This window comes from Catharus ustulatus, chromosome 2, assembly GCF_009819885.2.
Source record: "Catharus ustulatus isolate bCatUst1 chromosome 2, bCatUst1.pri.v2, whole genome shotgun sequence".
Classification (NCBI taxonomy): domain Eukaryota; kingdom Metazoa; phylum Chordata; class Aves; order Passeriformes; family Turdidae; genus Catharus; species Catharus ustulatus.
Window position 1 is genome coordinate 49284281 of NC_046222.1, and position 20932 is coordinate 49305212.

At 38.0% G+C, this 20932-nt stretch overlaps 1 protein-coding gene across 3 annotated transcripts in view; it reads left to right on the top strand.

Moving 5' to 3' along the window:
* The window catches only part of LOC116992818 (tumor necrosis factor receptor superfamily member 19-like), a 55921-nt gene that overhangs the window by 22240 nt on the left and 12749 nt on the right, over nt 1–20932 (top strand). For all 3 annotated transcript variants that reach the window (XM_033052814.1, XM_033052815.1, XM_033052816.2), the window contains one exon: nt 1937–2022. In XM_033052814.1, the coding sequence (XP_032908705.1) occupies nt 1937–2022 (86 nt within the window). The remainder of the gene's footprint in view (nt 1–1936; nt 2023–20932) is intronic.

Sequence of the window (20932 nt, forward strand, 5' to 3'; positions counted from 1 at the left end):
TTGCTTTTTTGAACTGGTGATTTAATAGGGGTAGTGTATGAGAACTGATTTACAATTGTAACAGCCTTTTTATTTTCAGAGTGTATTTTCAAGCATGCTTAGAAGTTCATACATTTTTTTTAGTATCTATATTTCAGCTGGTTTATTTTATTTTTTTAAATTTTTTAAATACAAACTATCAAATACCTGAACACTGTTGAAGCTTCTGGCATTATTCCTTCTCAAGCCAGAGGTGAAATCTCTTCATTTAAAAGACTTAGCAAATGTTTGGTAACTAATCTTAGCCTAAGTCACTGCACAAGAAGGTGTAGCCCCAGGTGTTATAGATGTTACTCAAAACCACTTTTGGTGCTACTTGCAGCTATGTGGTGAATTGATTTATGCTCTTATGGCATATTAATTCATATGTATTGTAGGGCTTACTTGGCTGTCAGCAGGGAGATGATTTTCTTCTTCTATTAGCAAACAATATAAGCTGAATTTTTGAAGATGAGAAAGAAATGAAAAAGAAGCCACATTATGACATGAATTAAGGGTAAAGCTGAACTGGAAGGCCTGGAAATGCTTCTCAGTATTCTAGTCCAGAATGCATCCTAAATAGGTGTGTTGAGCAAGTTTTAAAATGAGAGTTGCTTCCTCAACCTGAGTTTTCTGGCAGCAAAGCTGAAACCAGGAGGAGGGAGGGAGTCATGGCCGTGGCAAGAGTAGTCATGGGACATCTGGTCTGGATGTTTTGGGAAGCAGAACCATAGAACACACCACCTCTCATACCTTTGGTTCTTTGGTTTAGATGCTGCCCAAGAGAATGGAGGATACAGCTACCTAATCAAATAGTTTAGCTGATGTTTTACCTCTGTTTATTTCTGTTTCGCTTGGGTTTCCAACATGCCATTCTCTATTGTTCAGCTTCAAAACACTACATTAAGCATGTCAGCTAAAAACAAATGCTAACACATTTTGTTCAGAGTGAATGATCACAGTGACCCCTTCGGTCTTGCAGCCTATGGATCTGTCTCTGTTCACATTGTTAAGGCATGAGTTTCTTGAGCAGTTGGAAAGCTGTTTGCTTTAGCTGATAAAAGCTTCATACTTTAACGGCATTTGCAGTGCTAGGAATATAACATCAGTAGAGTTAGTACCTTTTATTTAATGTGCCATTACTGCTACAGAAAACAATTCATGTAGTCATCTTGAGCAGGCCACTGCTGCTGGTTCTCTCTTAGTACTAATGAATGGTTGAAAGACGGACAGACCTACTTGATTAGGAGCTGTAGGTAAATTCTTTAGAGGATGTCATACATAAAAATTTGAAATACAGCATTCTGAAGTTCTGGTCTTTCCTTTGGTGCTACTCTTGTTCCCTGATTGGGAATGTAGGGTTTTGCCAGTCACTGTAGTCAGGAGAAACATAAGCTCAGTAATAAAGTTCTTGAAGGGTCTTTAAATAAAATGTCACTGATATCCAGCCTGTTGTATATTTTTAGAGGTGATAATCACCTTGTAATATACAGATCACCTTGTAATATATAGATCAATCACTTCACTTTTACTTTTTTAGACATATAACTAAGCTTGCATAAGGTAGGTTCTTAATGTGTGTCATGAATGTTGTGGTCTGTGTGGAAAATGAGATATTGATTTCTGTGGGAAATCTCCAGAACTGTTTATTTCTTCTGTGAATATAAGATTATCAGGACTATGCATTTGGACTGACAGATCTACAAGTTTTCCTCAGTTTATTTTAGATCTGTCTCGCAATATTAGTAGCCACCATACTTTTGTTTACTTTTATTTTCTACTATTTACTGGTTGTTTGCATTGAGACACAGATTGGCAAAACTTGCAATTATAGACGATTTTGTTAAAACACCTTATTAATTTTGTGAGTAGTAACTGGTTTTCATTAACCATTTTTTCACATTCTTCTATCTTCTAGATTTTATAGGAAGACTAAGCTTGGGGGCTTTCAAGACATGGAATGTGTTCCTTGTGGGGATCCTCCTCCTCCCTATGAGCCTCACTGTAAGTTCTGGTTTTCCTTTAGAGTGTTTATCTTTTAACTTTAAAGCCTGGCAAAAAAAAAATCATTCTCACAGTTACAAACTCATTTTCAAACTCATTTTCTTGTCAGCAAATGATTTTGTTCATACACTTCAGCAGGTCCAGTACTATCATTGAGAAGTTCCCACAAACAGGCAGTCTCTTGCAAATAAACATTCTTGTCACACCACATTGTCAGGGAGTCTTGACTCCACTTCTGATCTTGTCTTATAAACTTTTAATTTCTGTGCTAATGCCAAAAGAAGGCAATCTTCCTAGACCCTCTGCCAACTGTCAGGTAGGGTAGTATCTTTCCCTGACACCCAAAAAAGTATTCGTTGATACCTTTAAAAAATAACTTTTATACTAAAGTTACAGTGAGAGAGAACAATATAGATAATAACTTTATATTCTTGTATACTGTTAAAAGGAAATAAGTAATTGGTTTCTCTATTTTTCTTTTACCAATGAGAGAATTAGAATCTCTTCAAAAGTAGAGAACCTCTTTATTCTGTAGCAGAAGCCTGGTTACCACTTCTTCCAAGACTGTTGGTGGTCTACATTGCATCATGTTTTTAGTTCAATGAAAAGAATGTGGGGTTTTTTGTTTATTGCTGTCTATTTTATAAAATGAAAAATACATACAATTCAAGATAATTATGTGGAAAATCTTGGGTTTACTTGTTTCTGTAACTGTTCAGTTTTTTCCCCCAGTTTAAACAGAAACATTTGCTTATAGAAGGAATAGATTGTCAGGTTCCTGAAATACTTTATGCTACTTTAATAAATACACACTGTTTCTCATAAATATCCTTTCTTTTTTTTTAAATTGTGTAAAAACAAAATAGAACCAAAAGTATACTATTGTGCATTAAACCCATACTTTTCAATAGTTTTATATTGTAGTAACTTCAATTAAATAATTATTCTTCTTCAGCATTTCATGTAGTGCTTAGATGGTCTTTTTCAAATAAACCAAACTTTCTTCTTTTGTTTCCAGCATAGTTTTAGTGCTTTTCGGATAATAAACTTATAAAACCAGATTTTCAAATGTTTTCCACATTTATAAAAACTTTTACTTTCAAAGAATGCAACATTCAAAGCCAGTAAATCAGGGAATAAGTCAAATAATTTCTAATGTTTGCAGCAGTAACTCATGCGCGTGTATAACATAAACTTAGAAAGTAAACTCAAAAATGTTTAACTTTTCTTGTAGTCTAGACAATATCTTAGAATGTTTAGAAAGAGTGTTCTTCACATCAAACAGTATTGGTTTTGATGCCAAGAATGAAATGCTGATCTCAACTTACTGCAGTAAATCACTTAAATTCAATAAGTTGCAGAAGTTATTTCTAGACAGAGTATGAACACAGAGAGGCCATTTCATATATGCATGTATTTTAATTCCTTCAAGTGGCAAATTCAGTGTTTTCCCCTTCATCTGTTTTTACTATTTTTTTATCTGCAAAAAAAGTTAGTGAAATGTAAAGTGCAACAACCTTGTTCTAATGGAGGATCTCTAACTCATAAATTCATTTTATGTGTTTTTCCCTCTTTTCTTGTTTGTTCTCTTCCAAGGAAGTGCTCTCTTCAAATATGAATTCTGTTCTCTAGCATAATCGAAGGCAGGGATGAAGAAATTATCTTCCTTATCATTCCTCTTTGACTGTAATTAGTGACTTGTGTATTTCATATTTTTCAAAGTCACATATTATTTTGAAAAGGTGATGAAAGAACAGTTGCCAAGTCTTCTGAAATAACTCAGATTACTTAGTTTATAGTGAATTGGCTTTTGTAATTGAGCCTAAGCTTGGATCCTAAATTGAACCATTAGGAAGCTATTACTCATTTTAAGTGGACAACAGGCAACCCCATGGAAAAGAGCATTTTCTCTGGCACAAGCTGCAGTGGTAAATCCAGATTAGAGACTTTTTTTTCCCCCTACTCTCATGGCTGGCACAACACCTTTGCTTAAATAATAGAAGTGATAACAGCAAAGTTGTGAGAATTGGGAATTATTTCTAGCTTTTACAGGAGCAATAATAAAAGGTTTTAAGTCATTAAAATGTTTATTTGCATACTAACTGCCCATTAAAGTCCTAAAGAACAGAAATCCTACCATGAAGTGAGGTTGCCATATGTCACTGTGGTTTTCAGAAGGCTTTTGTTCAGAACTTGTGTGTGGGTTCTTCAGGTTCTAGCAGCAGCTGCCTCAGTTTTGGAAAGTGTACATGCCTTCCTCAAGCACCTTAGGAAGTTTTTCCTACAACAGTAGCTAAATGAACTGAAGTATTTTTTTGTTTTACTGAGTATCAAATAGGGGGAAATTTAAGTCCAAGTGAAAAACATGATTCTGTAAGGATACATAAATAATGGTGTGGAACATTTTCCATGTAATGCTGAAAATGCTAGTGGTCTATTTCAATAATGGATATATTTTGATAGTTAAGACTGCATTACTTGAAGCTGAGTGGAGACACACCATTAAGTGTGTGGGACAAGCTCTCAGTGATCAGAGAGCTAAGTTCTGGTTTCTCTGCCTTTCTTATCCTTCTCTCTTTCCACTGAAACAGAAAGTCAAATATTAGTGCAGCTAGCTCTTACGTTACAGATGAAAAGGAAAAGTTTAAATGTCCTGTTTCAAAGAATTAATTGTCCTCCAAGGTGTGTGGCAATCTTTTGTTTGCTTAGGAACATTACCATAAGGGCACAAAGGCTCACAGCCCCCTACCAGGACTACATGTTAAAGCTGAGACATGGATCAAATTCTTTCTGGTAGCAGTTGATTATTACCCAGTTAGCTATAAATCTAAATACTTGCTTTTATCTCCTTTCTGTAGACATTTTAAAACAGATCTGGTTTAAATATTTACTCATGAAAAAATGAGTTTGTGAATTGCTAGAGGCAAAGTTGAAAGGATTCTATAATGAACAAGTAAAGAGAATATTAGAGGCCAGGAGAATTGCTATCACCTTTGTGCAAACTTTAAAGGGGGACACAATGACTTATGTGTGTTTTTAAAATGTCAGAAAATTAAATACACAATGATATATTTCAATTAGTTCGTAAATAAACTGTAAATACCAATCTTATGTATAGGGTCAGCATCTAAACATTAGAAATGAAAGCATGTTTTTAAAATTGTGATTTATGCTCACTTTGTAAACTGAAGACATTTTTCTCACCTGAAGATTTTTTTTTTCTCATCTGAATGACAGAATATGAATTCTTTGAACTGGGAATTAGAGTGGAATTAGAATTTATCAAATATGTAAATTCTGAAATAGAAGGTAATATACACTGTCCAAAAGTGTTGAAACAGTAACATTGATATTGTTCAGTGATTCTTGTTTCTTAGTACCAATTTAAATTTGTAGAGTTCATTCTCTTGTCTGTTCAGGCCACTGTTTTGCTTTTCCCATGGTTATACTTAAACTGTTACTGAAGTAGCTTAGTGAACTAGATTATTAATCTGTCTGTGATAAAAAAAAGAATTTCAATAACTCTTTTCTTAATGTTATTTTTAAATCGCATGAGCTCATTGACCTTAAAACACTTGTGGTGACACAAGTTAAGGAGAGATGTGGGAATGGTTCAGGTAATGAGCAGGTTTTCTGAAGATACCATTGCTTTCTTGGAACAAGTATTATGTTTTCAGCTAGTCTGTCTTAGCAAATAAACAAAAACCCCCCACCATTAGAAACCATACTTCTTTCAGCAATAAGAAGATGGCAGATTAAAATTGAAGAAAGAGAATTATTATGTCAGCTATTCTTACAAGTGGTTCCATTTGTATTGTTCAACTCAAAATGCAGAAAAGCCCCAGAGTCACAAGAATCCTTTAGTTTCTGGACAGGCTTTCTACTAAGTAGAAGAGCCTGTGACATGGAACTTTCTTGAGATGTATTGCAAAAAATAGTTCCAGGAACTTCCACATTACTGTTCCTCTCTGTATCAATCTAAAATCAGTGGTGTTCCCCTTTTCTGTGCAAATTCAGTGTAGAATTTGGCTGTTCAGACTGTTAATTTTTAATAAATTGTGAGAGTCAAGGAAATGGGAAAATTAGCACCTAGGCACAAGAAAGTATTTTACAGCCAAATGGCCACCAAAAGAACAGACTTGTCCTTTTTTTCCCCCCTCTAGTAACCAGACTGTTACATTTATAAAAATACTGATTTTTTACACCACGAAAAATTTCACAGGTTGTCCAGCCAAATGAATTCTTCCTACTCCAGGACTATTTCTGCTTGTCTTCATGGCATAGATCAAGGAGCATGGGAAGCTGTGGGGGGACAGGATGGGGGAGGGATCCCATTCTGTGTGGAGCTTGGGAAACTAGCCTCTGCATGTTCCAGGAAATAAACACATTCTTTGCTTCATTGAAGCAGAAATGGTTTGTTGAATAAGTCACAGCAGTAGACATATCTGAAGTTTGATTGTAACATCATGTGCATTTGAAATAAACTAGTACTCAGGTCTAAAATTGCTTTTCTTTTTTTTTTTTTTTTTTTTTTTTGCCATGAACCATATTGATTTCAATTATAAAGAATGTCTCAAAGTAGAAAATAAACAATTTTTACTAAAGTGAGGAATAAACGTAGAGACTTGTTGAGACAAAATACATAAAGAAGATCATTAAATATGAAAACACTACATTTTTATGAGGCATCCATATTACCTGCTTTAAATTTTGCTCCTTTAAGGAACTCCTATGACATTTTGACTGCCTTACCTAAGACTGATCGCAAAGCTTCCTTTACAGTTTTCCTGTGTAGATTTTTTTTTATTAGTTACTTACTGTATGTTTACAGTATTATTTTTTTCTGGGAACTAAATATAAGCATCCTAGAACTGAGTCTCACTCTTCAAATCCACAAGGTATGTTATTTCACTAATGAAAAGTACTATTTAAGGGACGAAATCTGGTGTTATTTCCTTCTTCGTGGTGTTAAAAGTAGATGGTGTAGGAAAAGTAAGATTTCATATAAATCTACTTCTTTACATTAAAAAGATTAGGATCTGTGACTTTGTAAACTTTCATGTGATTGTAATGGGGGTATGCAAGGACTAAACACCAGAACAGATAGAAAGCTAGAAACTGCAGCCTGAAAGGTTATAACTTACATTGTTTTGTAAGGGGAGAGCTGGAAGCTTGCTGGCTACATGTGTATTCTGTAAAATACTTTGAATATTGGTAAAACAGAAAAGAACATCCCACTGTCTCAGCTTTGCTGAAGCTTTTTTTATTATTTCATTAAACATAAATACAGATTTTTAACTTGAGAGTAATTTTTGGATGACATTCAATTCCACATTAGTTCCACTGTTTATATAGTGGAATTTTAGTTTATTAGAGTCACTTTCTTCTTTCTGTTTACATAATTTTGTGATTTTAAAGCTGTTAGACTCCAGATAATGTTTTACCATCAATTAAGTTTTTCTGTAATTTTATTTGGTTGCTTTGTGCAGTAAATTTCGTATTACTAATGCAAAGCAGCCTTTGAAGGAAGACTGCTTATATGCACAGGAGGCAACTGACATCTGAAAGTATATAACAAGTGAAATGATTCTTAATTATTTGGTTCTGTATCTCCTCTTTATTTCAGTATTTGTTCTGATTTGAGGTTACCTAAGAGCATCTCTCACATTCTTCTTTGCCATTTTGAACACTGATAGAAAGCAGCTGGAATATTGTATAAACCTTTCACAACATTCATAAGCAGTGACAGCTAATTTAAGTACAGATAATATCATCCTTGGCTTATAAATATCAGTACTGTTTTCTTACAGAGATGTTGCCTTCCCATTATTTCAAAACCAAAATGTAGACTTCTGTAAAAATATAGAAGTCAGTCTGGTATTTTCTATATGTGACCTGATGGTAGAGTACAGTACATTCACGAATACAAGCCGCACTGAGTATAAGCCGCATCTCTGGGTGTTGGCAAATATTTCGGTTTTTGTCCATAGATAAGCCGCACACGAATATAAGCCGCTCTGTCGTTCGCAGCGAGGACCCGCGTGCAATTAGTAACAGAACCGCGGGAGGGCGGGGTTTACTGGCTGAGCTAAGGCTGTGCAGGCTCGGCCCACTAGGGGCCGCTGACGGGGCCAGGTGGCCCAGCCCGGTGCTGCCGCTCGGGGCCGGCCGCCGCTGCCACTGGGCTCGGTCACCCCGGGTCGGCGCTGCCCCGCGGTGGCAGGCAGGGACGGAGCTTCCCCCACTCCTACGGCAGCGGCGGCGGGCGGGGACGGAGCTTTCCCGCGCCCGTGGCGCCGGCGGCAGGCGCGGACAAAGCACCCCGCCTCCTCCCCGAGCCGCAGCAATGGCTGCGCGGGGCTCCCGCCGGCTCCCCGAGACGCGGCAATGGCGGCGCGCACTTCCCCCCCCCTCCCCGGCCCGCGGCAATGGCTGCGCAGGGCTCCCGTCGGCTCCCGGAGCCGCGGCAATGGCGGCGCCCCCCCCCCGTCGGCTCCCCGGGCCACGGCAATGGCGGCGCGGCCCCCCCGCGTCCTCCCCGGGCCGTGGCAATGGCGGCGCGGCCCCCCCGCGTCCTCCCCGAGCCGCGGCAATGGCGGCGCCCCCCCCCCCCCGTCGGCTCCCGGGGCCGCGGCAATGGCGGCGCCCCCCCCCCGTCGGCTCCCCGGGCCGCGGCAATGGCGGCGCGGCCCCCCCGCCTCCTCCCCGAGCCGCGGCAATGGCGGCGCTTCCCCCCCGTCGGCTCCCCGAGCCGCGGCAATGGCGGCGCCCCCCCCCCCCCCCTCCCCTGGGCTGCAGCAGAGGAGGGAAGAAGAGAGCTCTCCCGCCTCTCTCCCCGCCCCCCGTGCTGCCTGCAGGGAGCCAGGGCAACACGGTAACACTGTAACAATTGCGAAATGCCGGCTTTTACTGGCTGGTGCTTGGCTCGGCACTCTGGCTGGCACGTCTGGGGTTGTAAATGTCAGAAAATTATTAATAGATTAGCCGCACCCGACTATTAGCCGCACTTCTGGGTTTCCACCAAAATTTTTGTCAAATTGCTGCGGCTTGTATTCGTGAAATTACTGTAACTTATCTTCAGGAAGTCTGAAACAAATTCCACAAAGTGTTTCAGAGAGATGAGAATTGTATTAATGTCTTAAAAAGCTTTATTACATTTTTTCATCATAGAGTTAACCTAGGAAATCTACATGCTTTCAATTCATTGTCCTAAATAATTGAGATGGGGATGCATGTATAACTTAAGAGTCAAACAGCTCCTTTTCTTACTGTTCTGAATTTACTTTATATGTTGGGCTCCTCTTCTAAAAAAAGTTGCAAAAAAAGAGAGGATGGATTTTTCTTTATTTTAGTAACAGAAGTATTACTGCTAAAATGAGTTAAAATAGTTCTGAAGCATTACTTAATGGAGAGGAAATTCAAATACATCGCAGTTTAATCATGTTCTAAAACTTCACCGGCTCATCAACTTTCCTTGCATGTGCCTCTCGTTTCTATGCCTGTATGTATGGAAGGATTTTATTATGTAGCTTGTTACCACTACATATGTATCATGGTTAGTAGACAGAAATGATCAGAAGTGTTTCCTTCATTTCTATTTGCTATCCTGTCTCCTCCTTTTAAAACAACAACAACAACAACAAAAAAGCAAAAAAAAAAAAACAAAACCAAAAAAAAAACCCCCAAAAAAACAAACAACAAATCCAAGCCTAAGCAAACCAAGAAAATTCAGCTTATGAATTGAAATGACATTGCGAGGAGAGGCAGCTCCCAAACCCAACAGAATTTCTGTTAAGTAAGCCGGACACAACCAAGGAATCAAAATTTGGAAGCTGAAGCTCTCAGGGCATCCAATCAGTTTAAACCATTGAACTCCTGCCCACTTCACTGCACTATCCTTAAATGTTCTCTACCATTCTGTTTATTTTTTACAGTGAAATTTTGTTTTATCAGAAAGATTTCTAATCACATCTATTACAGCTTAATTCTGCAAAACTGTATGTGTGAGGGCTCTTCCAATTAATTGATCCACTTACTAGTGACCTCTGTAGAAGTACTCAGCATAGCTTGTCTGCCCTATTATGAAAGTCCACAGTAACCTCAAGTAATGAGTGTTTGAAATTTCTTGTTCTTTGAAGCTCTTACAATGACAATAAGCAGGGTCCTTATTTTGTGCCTGCTGCCTGAAGTCTAACTTAAGATTTCTTTACACAGTGAAATTTTATTTCACTGATGTGTTTCAAGTAGCCCAGTTTAAGCTGCAAACTGAAAGAACTAGTCTAATAGTGAATGCTTTAGGGGTGTCTCAGTATAGGTAACATTAACCCTGTCAAGTATCTAGAGGTATGTAAGGTGTAAATATTCAAATCGACTGAGGATTCTAACACCAAAATTGCATCAACAACTGTCCTGCTTGACAGCTACCTAACTGTGCAAGCATTTAAAAGCCAAGGGACATACATTTCCTTTGGTCTCCAGGAGTATTCCACTAATTCCAGGTGGCTTGGACATGTTGCAGCTTTAGTTTAGGCCAAAAGGTTTGTGGCTCACCTGTTTTGCCCTGATTGCCCTGGAAGGAAGTACATATGCCAGGACTGGGCAGGATGCTCTGAACAGGTGTGTCACTGGACAATACTGACCCCTTTCTCTATCACAGCTGACCCAAGAGGTAATGGAATTGGACATTTCTCTGTACCCTTCAGTGGTCATCTAAAGCTTTTTGCAACCCTGAGCAGTTACGTGTCAGAAGCCATCAGCATCTACGAGCCAATTGCTCTGTTGCTCGTCTCTGAACAGGGTTCTGTGGTGCCTTCTGATGCAAACTGCAGAGCAGGTTGGGATAATGTCTGGGAGTCCTTTTCTTGGTGACTTCTTGGAGTCTGGAATTCTTCCCTTGTCATGTGTACTGACTATGTGTTGGCTCCCTGTTGTTACTCTGATTCATCCATCACAAGAGTGTTCCTGTGTTCCCTGAATGGGTTCCCAGCACTGAGATGCAGCCCAGGTGTTGCTGTGCTTGGCACTGCAGGGCCCAGGCTCATTTGTGATCCTGGTTTCATGCCTTCTCAAATTAGCAAGTTGCAATACAGCTCAATGGCTCTAAGATTGCTTTTTGAGATAATTACACTTTGTAATGTTCACATTCTGAGTGCAACCCAGTCATGGTTAAATAATAGAGTCTAATTTACTACTCACAGCTTTTCAAAATGAGGGGGAAAGCACATCTGCTGTTTCCTGTTTGGATATCCCAAAGAAAGTGTACCAGTAAGACTGTTCCTTTCTTGAATAGAAATTGTTCAAACAGTTAAGAATTTGAGTTGTGTTTTTGAAGTAAAGTTCAGACTATAAATTAGTGAATTTCCATTTAAATTATTATCTGACTAATCAACCCAACTCTATTCCCTCCTTTCTGCTTTACGTGTGTAAAGTACAGGTGACTGGGTCAGACTTTCTTTTTCAATTATTCTACTCTTTAATCTCAAACAGTGGGCACTTCTCTGTTTTGGTTGTCACTACTTTTGTATTATCAGATGCATTGAGACTGACCAGCAAATCATAAAGGAGATCTGTTGATAACATCCAATGGAAGCTTTAAAAGATGAATATTTACCTCTTACTTGTATCTACTGAACAGGCTCTGCAAAGGTTTAATGCATTGCTTCATGCATTATAATGAGTAATCCTCTACATCAGAGAATATATCTACACAAAAGAATCAGTAGAAGACATTCTACTCTGTTAATTGGTGTGGGTTTAGCCCCTTTTAATTCAGAAAGGTATTGTCTTCTTGTCTTTCTTTCATTATAATTGTATTTACACTTCTGAAATGCAAATATTTTCTGTATAAAAAGACAAAATATCCTTGATATAAAAGAAAATATTTATGTGAAGTATGCAAGACCAGGATATGGTTCAGTAACAGAGTTTGCAATAGAAGTACTAAACCAAATACAATTTGGATTTTAATGCATATCTCTTGGTAGTATTGCTTTCTGGAGGCTTTAGAGAACTTGCTTTGAATCCCCCTTTTGTGTGTGTCATTTTCCAATGAAATTGTTAAACCTTTCCTTTAACTATATACAGCAATTAAAATATGTGGGGTTTTTTTTGACAAAACATGGTTTGTTAGATTGATTTCACACAGCTTTCTATAATTAGAGCTGTGGGAGATGGATTGTGACACATTCTTCTGGATCAAAATATACATTAAAAGTTCCATACTGAGGAGTTTTTATATATGAAGGAATGCTGTAGCTCTTGCAACAGAGTTAAAACACCAAACTGGGAAAGCCTAGTTCTTTCCTGCTGTTACTTTGTGCAGGTTTGTGAGGTGCCACAAATGGGATGCAGCCATAAGGTTTTCTCTTCCAGAATTGGAAGAGCTTGTGTCCCACACTTGTGATGATTGTCTCCCACACACATTCTGCAGCTATAAAAGGCTTTCTTGCTCACAGCCAAACATCTCCTATCATTCTACATCTCTCTCTTTTAAGTTCTGAGTTAAGAACTGAGTTGGCTTTGTTGATTGGACACCTATCAGAGGACTTGGTGGTTATTATGGAGGACATGGAGCATTTCTTTAATGCCTGCATCACACCAGTTTCTGGATCTGTACAAGAATTTTCCTTCCTGACAGTTTTGTATTCTTAGAGGGAAACTGCTTTTTCCTCCTTTGCCATTGAAGGCTAAATTTCTGAGAAAAGGGAATTTGCATTCCATTGCTTCTAACTATAATGTATTTGAAGTGTGGTGAGTGTTGCCAGTGGCCCATAGGTGTGACAGTTGTCATTTTTGGCTGCTAAAAATAATTTCAGAATTGTAAATTTAAGCGTTATTGTAAACTTTTTAAGATACATGATAAGAATAGAATTGTGGGATTTTTCAGTTTGCTTTCCTAGGGGAACACAGCATATCCATACTATTGTCATTTATCCCTTTTTAATCCTTTTGACCATGGCAACTAATTTCTGTCTGTGTTGACAGAGTAACAGAGATCTTAGACAAAGAATTTTCAGATTTTACAAAAGCAATTCAGTTAGGGAAGAGAGAGCCACATTAGTGCACAGACTGAGATGAGAAGATTGTGGCATAAATTCCCACCACATTTGTTGATGACCGAAAACGTACAGAAAAGAAAATAATGGAAATCAAATTATAATTTCTGAACCTCTTGAAACTGTTCATTTATTATGATTGGGGAGAAAAAAATTTGAATACTAAAGTTTGAAACTTTAAGAAAATCATCTACTCTAATGTAAAATCTAGATTAGTATTAGCAGTCCCTACTTAGTAAGATATTAGCAATACAAATATTAAGTTATTTCAGAGTGATCAGATAAAAGTGGTTCCATAATACAGATGGAAATCACAGAATAAATTAGGAACAGAAATGTCTTTTTTTAACAGTACTTATTCATAATCTCTAGAAATATAAAAAATATATGGCCATAATCCAGCAAAATTTAAAGTAGATTAAGTTGACGTGATGCTTGACCAAGATTAATTGCACAGAGAGGCCTTCGCCATCCAGTTTCAGCATGAGAATTGCACTAATTATATGTAATGCATTTTTATCTCCTAAAGCATGTACTAATGTACAGTAATTTCACGAATACAAGCCGCAGCAATTTGACAAAAATTTTGGTGGAAACCCAGAAGTGCGGCTAATACTCGGGGGCGGCTAATATGTGAATAATTTTCTGACATTTACAACCCCAGACGTGCCAACCAGGGCGCCGAGCCAAGCACCTGCCAGTAAAAGCCGGCATTCCGCGATTGTTACAAAGTGTTACTCTGTTGCCCTGGCTCCCTGCAGGCAGCACGGGGGGCGGGGAGAGAGGTGGGAGAGCTCTCTTCTTCCCTCCTCTGCCACTGCCCGGGGGAGAGACGGGGGGACCCCATGCTGCCATTGCCGCAGCCCTGGGAGAGGGGGGGGAGCCTGCGCCGCCATTGCCGCGGCTCGGGGAGGAGGGAGGGAGCTCTGCCCCTGCCCTCTGCCGCTGTGGCGGGAGCAGGGGGTGCTCCGTGCCCGACCGGCGCCGCGGCGCGAGCGGGGCCGGGGCGAGCAAACCCAGAGGCAGTGGCCAGCCCCGAGTGGCAGCGCCGGGCTGGGCCACCTGGCCCCGTCAGCAGCTCCTAGCGGGCCGAGCCTGTACAGCCTTAGTTGAGCCAGTAAACCCCCCGCCATGCCACGGTTCTGTTAGTATTTGGCAACTTTGTTGCACGCGGGTCCTCCCTGCGAACCACAGAGCAGCTTATATTCAGGTGCGGCTTATTTATGGACAAAGAATGAAATATTTGCCAATACCCAGAGATGCGGCTTATACTCAGTGCGGCTTGTATTCGTTAATTTACTGTATCTTGGAGAGAGCACAGTATTCCACAGTGTTCTTTGAAAATACATTCCATGCTCCTTGCTAGAATATGATGGAAAGTATATATCTTAAAATGAAATTTAAAAAGTCAACATGTGATTTTTTAAATAAATTCAATCAAATTTCATTCATGAATTCACATCACAAGCTCATGCAGCTGATAATAGGAGTTCACGGGAGCAGTGCCCATCTGGTGTTCAGAAGGTTTTATTTGATCACTTCATGACAACAAACAGGGCTTATTTGGTATCTTCGTTCTAACTCACAGCTGGCAGCTCTCTCTGTTAATCCCAGTGAAAGCTGCAGCTGGAAATGCAAAACTACTTTTGAACTTGCACATTCTTCCCCAGAGATGTCTGAAGCCTTGGAGATGTGTTTCTTTCATGATTCCTGTTAAATTAGGGAATGAAATGTTGCATTAAGAGTGAAGTCAAGCAATGAATCCTCAAATACCCACTGCAAGACCATGTTTTTTACAACAAAAGAAAGCTAAGAATGACCAAAAATACCTAATTTTGCATGTTTCATGTAATAAAAATTCACCATAGAGCTCACTTCATTATATTAAAAAAAATCCTTATTATAGAATGATGAAGTAATCACTGTATTCACTTCTAGCTTGTTCATGTAAAATATGAAGAAGCATTTTACAGGCATATTTAGTTTTGTTTTTTGACATTGTTAAGTCAGTTAAAACATTAAATTCCCAACTGCAGAGTATGAGAATTTCAATGTGTTTTTTCAAAGCAGCTTACCATACTTCAGTTTCTAGTAGTAACTTGTGCAACCTTTCATCTTATGAGTCAATCCTATAATTAGTATCCTTCTTTGCCAGAGGCATACTGCATGTTTGTTTTAGGTACAGAAAGTCTGCAAGAAATTTAACTTAATCATTACTTTTTAATGTAAGAGCTGGTTAGCTCAATTACACTAGATTAAAGTGAACTTGAAATTCCTGAGTTACAGAGAAGGGGCTAATCTGTGACCTGTAGTGAATAAGTACTATTTCCTATGGTTTTTTCCTTATGTGCACTTACTAATGTGGGTAGCCTTTCAGCCCAGGCTTGCAGTGGCTATAAGCAATTATCTATTTTCTGTATGGAATGGATTTGCAAGGTTCCTATTTAACTTGACCATTAGGTTATTCAAAATTATTCCAGGACTGCATCCATTGCAGTAAAGTTGAAAAACTTTTTTTTTAAATAAACTTTTGCTTTATTGTTTTTAGAGGTAATCTGAAAAAAATAAGTGATGGTTACTGCTTTTTCAGTATTTTTAAAACAATTTCTAATTACAGAAGCATTAAGCTGTTTTAAATATATTAATGTAATAACGTGCTTTTAAGATGCATGCAGACTGAAAATACTGGTTCGAATTTAACTCTCATAATCACACAGGGAATGGTTCCATTAGCACCACTTCAGAAGCACTGAGTTTTGGTACCTCTGGTATAAATCCATGCTGACTACTGTGACTTGAGGTACAGAGTCCAATCTGTGACTGTGAATATAAAATACTGCCAAACAAGTGCACAGTAGTGTGTTGGGGATTTTATTCTCCTTAGTGCTGGTAGGTACTTATTGATTAAATCTTCAGGGTTTTTTTGGCTTCTAAGGATTCTATGATTCTAAGTTTCTAAGCTACAAAATTCTCTGGCTGTGTTCCACTTAAATTTCTTGGTTTTAAGAAAATAGAGTAGAAAATGTGGAATCCATCTAGGCTCAAACTTTCCATACTGCCGACTCTTTATTAAGAAAATCGTTGTCAAGCAAAAGAGCACTGAAATGCCACACCAGAGGACTGGAATTACCTGGAGGACTGGAATGTATTGGAAGTAGGATAAAATGCAGTACCTCATAACAAGACACAAGGACCTTAGCAGTAATGATTAATTATAAACCAACACCTTATGAGCTGGGAGCAGCTTTATAGAAGAAGGGCCTAATGTTCCTATAGATCACTTGTATTCTTGGAATTGTCCTCTACTTTGCTCACCTTTAATTTTTTGGGTGATAGACCTCACACATTCTCACTCTTACTGGTTCACTTGTGCTAAGGCAGTGTACTGCCAAACTCCTCTCTTACAAAGATCATAGAAAAATCTCACATGTTATTTTGGGCAGTGACATGTGCCTTTGAGGTACAATCTGTGACTGTTTCCTAAAAACATGAGCTCTTTGTCCGAGCTTTTTTAACTAAAGGGTTGTGTCCACCAGTTTTAGAAAAGTTTCATTTCAGTCCAGTGGTATGATTCTATGTGCCCATTACTGAATGTGATTTATAGTTACCCTGTCTACATGTGGAAATTTAAGATGGAATTAATGCACCCTAATTTGGGCATGTAAAGTTAATGCTTAGCACTGAAGTTGTCAAACTCCCAATCAGGGGTTAGAATTAGATACCTCAAGAGTTTAGGCAAGCCAGATAAGGTAAGCCTCAGTGACTAACACTAAGCATCCTTTCAAGCCTTTTCATAATAATTACTTCTCAGGAAATCCTATTCCTGGCTTTGCTTTAGAAAGAGAGCCTAAGGTGACTAGCTCTGGCTTTGTCTTCAGACCTTCAGACTTCTATAGTTTTGAATCTCACTTAGATGCTAATATCAGGTTAGATGAAAACTGCAATTCAACATTGAATGATGGTGTCTGACTCCTTAAAACTTGATCTTACTCTTTTTTCTTTTTAATTAATTTTAAAGAGGAAAATTACTTTTAAGATTGTATTTTTTTTTCACTCCTGCTATATAAATAAAAACACAAATTAAAAAATTTAGAAAAATATTTCTCTTATTTTTGATAAAATGTCTCTTACAAACCAAAGCCCATATTCTAAGAGAACTTGCTAGAGTTAGAATATGCCAGAATCGAGGCCTGCAACTATAATGAGATTTCCTCGTGTATACTTACTCTAATCCAGGGTTATTTACATTGCTGCATATTGTTCCCCACTGGGCCTTCGTTCATTTAAAGCACAGGATAGGCAAAACCTGTAACTCTATAAGTCTCTCTTTATTTGCTACACACAATTTTATATCCTATGCAGAATGTGCGATATTAAATTCTGCCGGACTTTTCTGGGGTTCTGCCACCTGAACTTCTTTACCTTCTGTAAAGAATTTGTTACAGATTTTGCAGTTGTGACTGACTTTTATCTCTCAATGGAAGTGGTGTAAAATGTTTAACATCTGTTAACAAACTGAAACTCACTTGCAGAGCATCACTTTTCAGAGATAGCCTTTCAGAATGTCTTCTGTTTTCTATGGCTAATTCTTACTGACTTCTGTTAAAGAGGGGAGATGCTATATTTCAGGTTAAGTAATATAACGAAGCAAGGATCTTGTATATAGCAGTCTTTTGTTCTGTGTAACTTGACTTTATCCCTGCAGCTTTAAGTGGTGAATTAATAACTGCTTTTCATAAGCTATTGTTATTTCTGATTTAAAGCTACAGGTGTATCATTTGTAATACAGTTTGCATGTGCATGCACACTGATGCACTGTAGGTAACTTCTTTGCAGTAAATCACAACATTTATGATATCTGCAGTAATACAACAAGCTGGGGATTCATGGCCAACTTCTAAAGGTCTTAACCTTTATGATACAGAATTCTGAAAATTATATTTACTCCCATGTATTTCATATTACTTACCCCCCAAAAAAGTGTTTTAAAAGATCCTGAGATTGCAAACTTCAAAACTTAAAATATACTAATAGTGTTGGTTATGCAACTCTTAAACCTAATTCAGAATTGTAATTCAGCTCAGTGTAGTGTATTATGAAACTGTCTTAATTACATAAACATACTTTTTGTAGTCCCTAGTGCAGACTTATTTCTCCCCCCAACATGTGCCTAGTGTGGAGAATTTAAGGTAACTTAGTGATATATAAACATAATTGTAAACATCAAAAACATAAGTGCTGAGCAAGCCTACGTCTAGTTTATTTAATTTTGTTCCAGTCTACATCACGTGACTGTCAGCTGTGCAAAGAGGAGTCCTTACTACTTCTGCCAAAACTTTACAACTGTGCAAATTCAACTGGAGCAAAGAAATAAGCTTTTACCAAGCTCAGTTTCTAGCCTGGTGGCTAAAACAATCTCCATGAAGGTGGTAGAAGAGTCTTCATTTTGTACTTCTTGGTAAAGAGCTCTTAATCTTTCTCAGAAGGCAGAAACCCCATCACTACCTCCTTTTTCAACAGGTGCATCTGAAAGACATTACAAGCAATGCTTGTGATTTGTCTATTAGTTTTAATATAAGAGCATAGATTTTTGTTCTCCACAGAGAACAAGAGAAGTGAAAGCTCATCTTGCCTCTGAGTAATTTAAGGGAAGAGCAAAGTACATTTTCCTTCTGTATCTATAGGCTGAACTTGGTGACATAAGGAAATGTGTTACTCACATGACAGGTATTTAGAATCTATTCTGTATTTAACCTTTTCTTCACTCTGTGTAGGAAATATGTGACCTAATACAGTCCCCTAGCTTTCCAGATAGAATTGGATTTTAAAATTACAAATTTTACAGCTTAACTTTTGCATACTTAAGTCTTGTCCCTTTGTCACTTTTCAAAACAGCTACTAAAATACAATGGCATCAATATTTTATGTGCATTGATTTTTAGATGACTGTGCATTATCTGCAACCTGAAAGTTGTGGGTCTTTTGTATTTTGTTTCTTGTATATTCTCTCAATTTGGAAATAACCTTTTCAAAATTTAATGTAATAAATTGTCCAGTGTTGAACACACATGCACACACACATGCATTTCCAGATCTCTGAGTATTGATCTTTTATTAGTCATATCTAATAACTGGGCTCTTTCTGCATGGGATTTCTAATACTTGGAAGAATTTCTTTAGCATTTATATTTTTCATATTTGGTAACAAAAAATATTAGTCCATTACAGAGAGTTTGAAAAGTGAAGATGTTTCTAACTATCTGGATTTCATTTTCTTTTCCCAGTTATTTCAGATTTTAATTTTAGGCCAGGAGGCAACAAGGGAAAGGTACTGAAACTTTATTGAATTTTCTGGTAGCTGCTGGAACATCCAGCTGTCTGGGCTGGATAAGTTATTTGGCCAATTCAAGAAGTTGCTTTTTGAACAACATAAGGAAATTATTCTTAAACCTAATTTGATATTCAAATAGAGTAGTTTTTCTTAATGCACCACTTATCGATATATCTGGTTTTGAATATACAATCACTATTTTCTAAATGTTAGATAATTTATGAATGGAATTTATCACAGTAGACTCTGTTATTCTGATGACAGAACAGCTTGCAAACAGAAGTGATGTAGCTGAGTGCTATTACCTTTACAAAGCTTTTTTATAGCAAGGACAAAAACCACAGCTCTTGAAAATGTATTGCATAGGCTATTTGTGATGTTTATGGAAATTTGTGTCAGAAAACTTAGGACACAGGCTTGCAATCATTATGAAATCTTTTGCTTTACTCCCTGGATGTTGCCACAGCTGAAACAGGATAAGGAGGGAAATATTTGGGATAGAAAGCGAAGTGCTAGAAAGTGAAGTGTTAGAAATTACTTCTTGTTGAATCAGAGAGGGACAAAAACTCTTTTATTTACTTTTCATTTCTTGCTTTACTGGGATTTTTACAAAAAAATACATGGAGATATATATGGAAGGGCATATATATGTTCCCTGCCTAAAGGCAGGATTAGCTGCTCTACCAGCCCTCTGTCATGGTTACAGGACAGAGCTTTCCACACTGTCATATTTCAACCTACTCCAAACCAATCCATGCACCAGTCTGCAACCTCAACACACAGCATCTATAAGAGCTTGTTTGAATCTTTTGGAACAGATCTGTAACCTGTATGCATGGGATTCACAATGTTTAATTACAGTTTTGATTAATGAATGTGGGTTGCTCTCTGTTGAGAGAGAAAGAGACAAACTTCAGATATGCTTATTCTTCTATTTACCTGCATGCCATTGTCATTTAACTAGTGAATATACAGGTAGATTCTGAAGGGCTCATGGCCCCCCTCTCCTCCCTTAGCAAATGGGTGATGGCAGCAGCTGCCCATGAACATGGCTTGCTTTTCAGCAAGGCAAACTCCTCCTCTGCCTATGTGGGCAGTGTCTTGTTGTAAGTGTTTTGGGACTGAGGGCAATAGAGAGTGTACTGCAAACTGAAGACTGAATAGAGGAGAAAACGGCATAAACAAACCAAATTGATTCAAATTATGTACAGGGACATTTTTGTTCTCTAACTGGGTAATCCTAGAGATTAAATGGGACTGCACACACAGAATACAAAGTACAATACAAAAAAATATTTCCTGCTTACATTTTCTGTTGAAAAGATGAAACAGTTTTCATAGCCTGTGTGGGATGGATGCATTCTCTGTTGGATTTCAACAAGAGAATAGCCTAAAACAGAATGTTCTTTTTCACAGAATATGTCTGGCAAAGAATGTGGTTAAAAGTACAAGTTGGAGGTGCTGTAAGAAAATTGATTTTTCTGCTGTATATAGCAATCTCATATGTTCTGATATAAGCTCTATG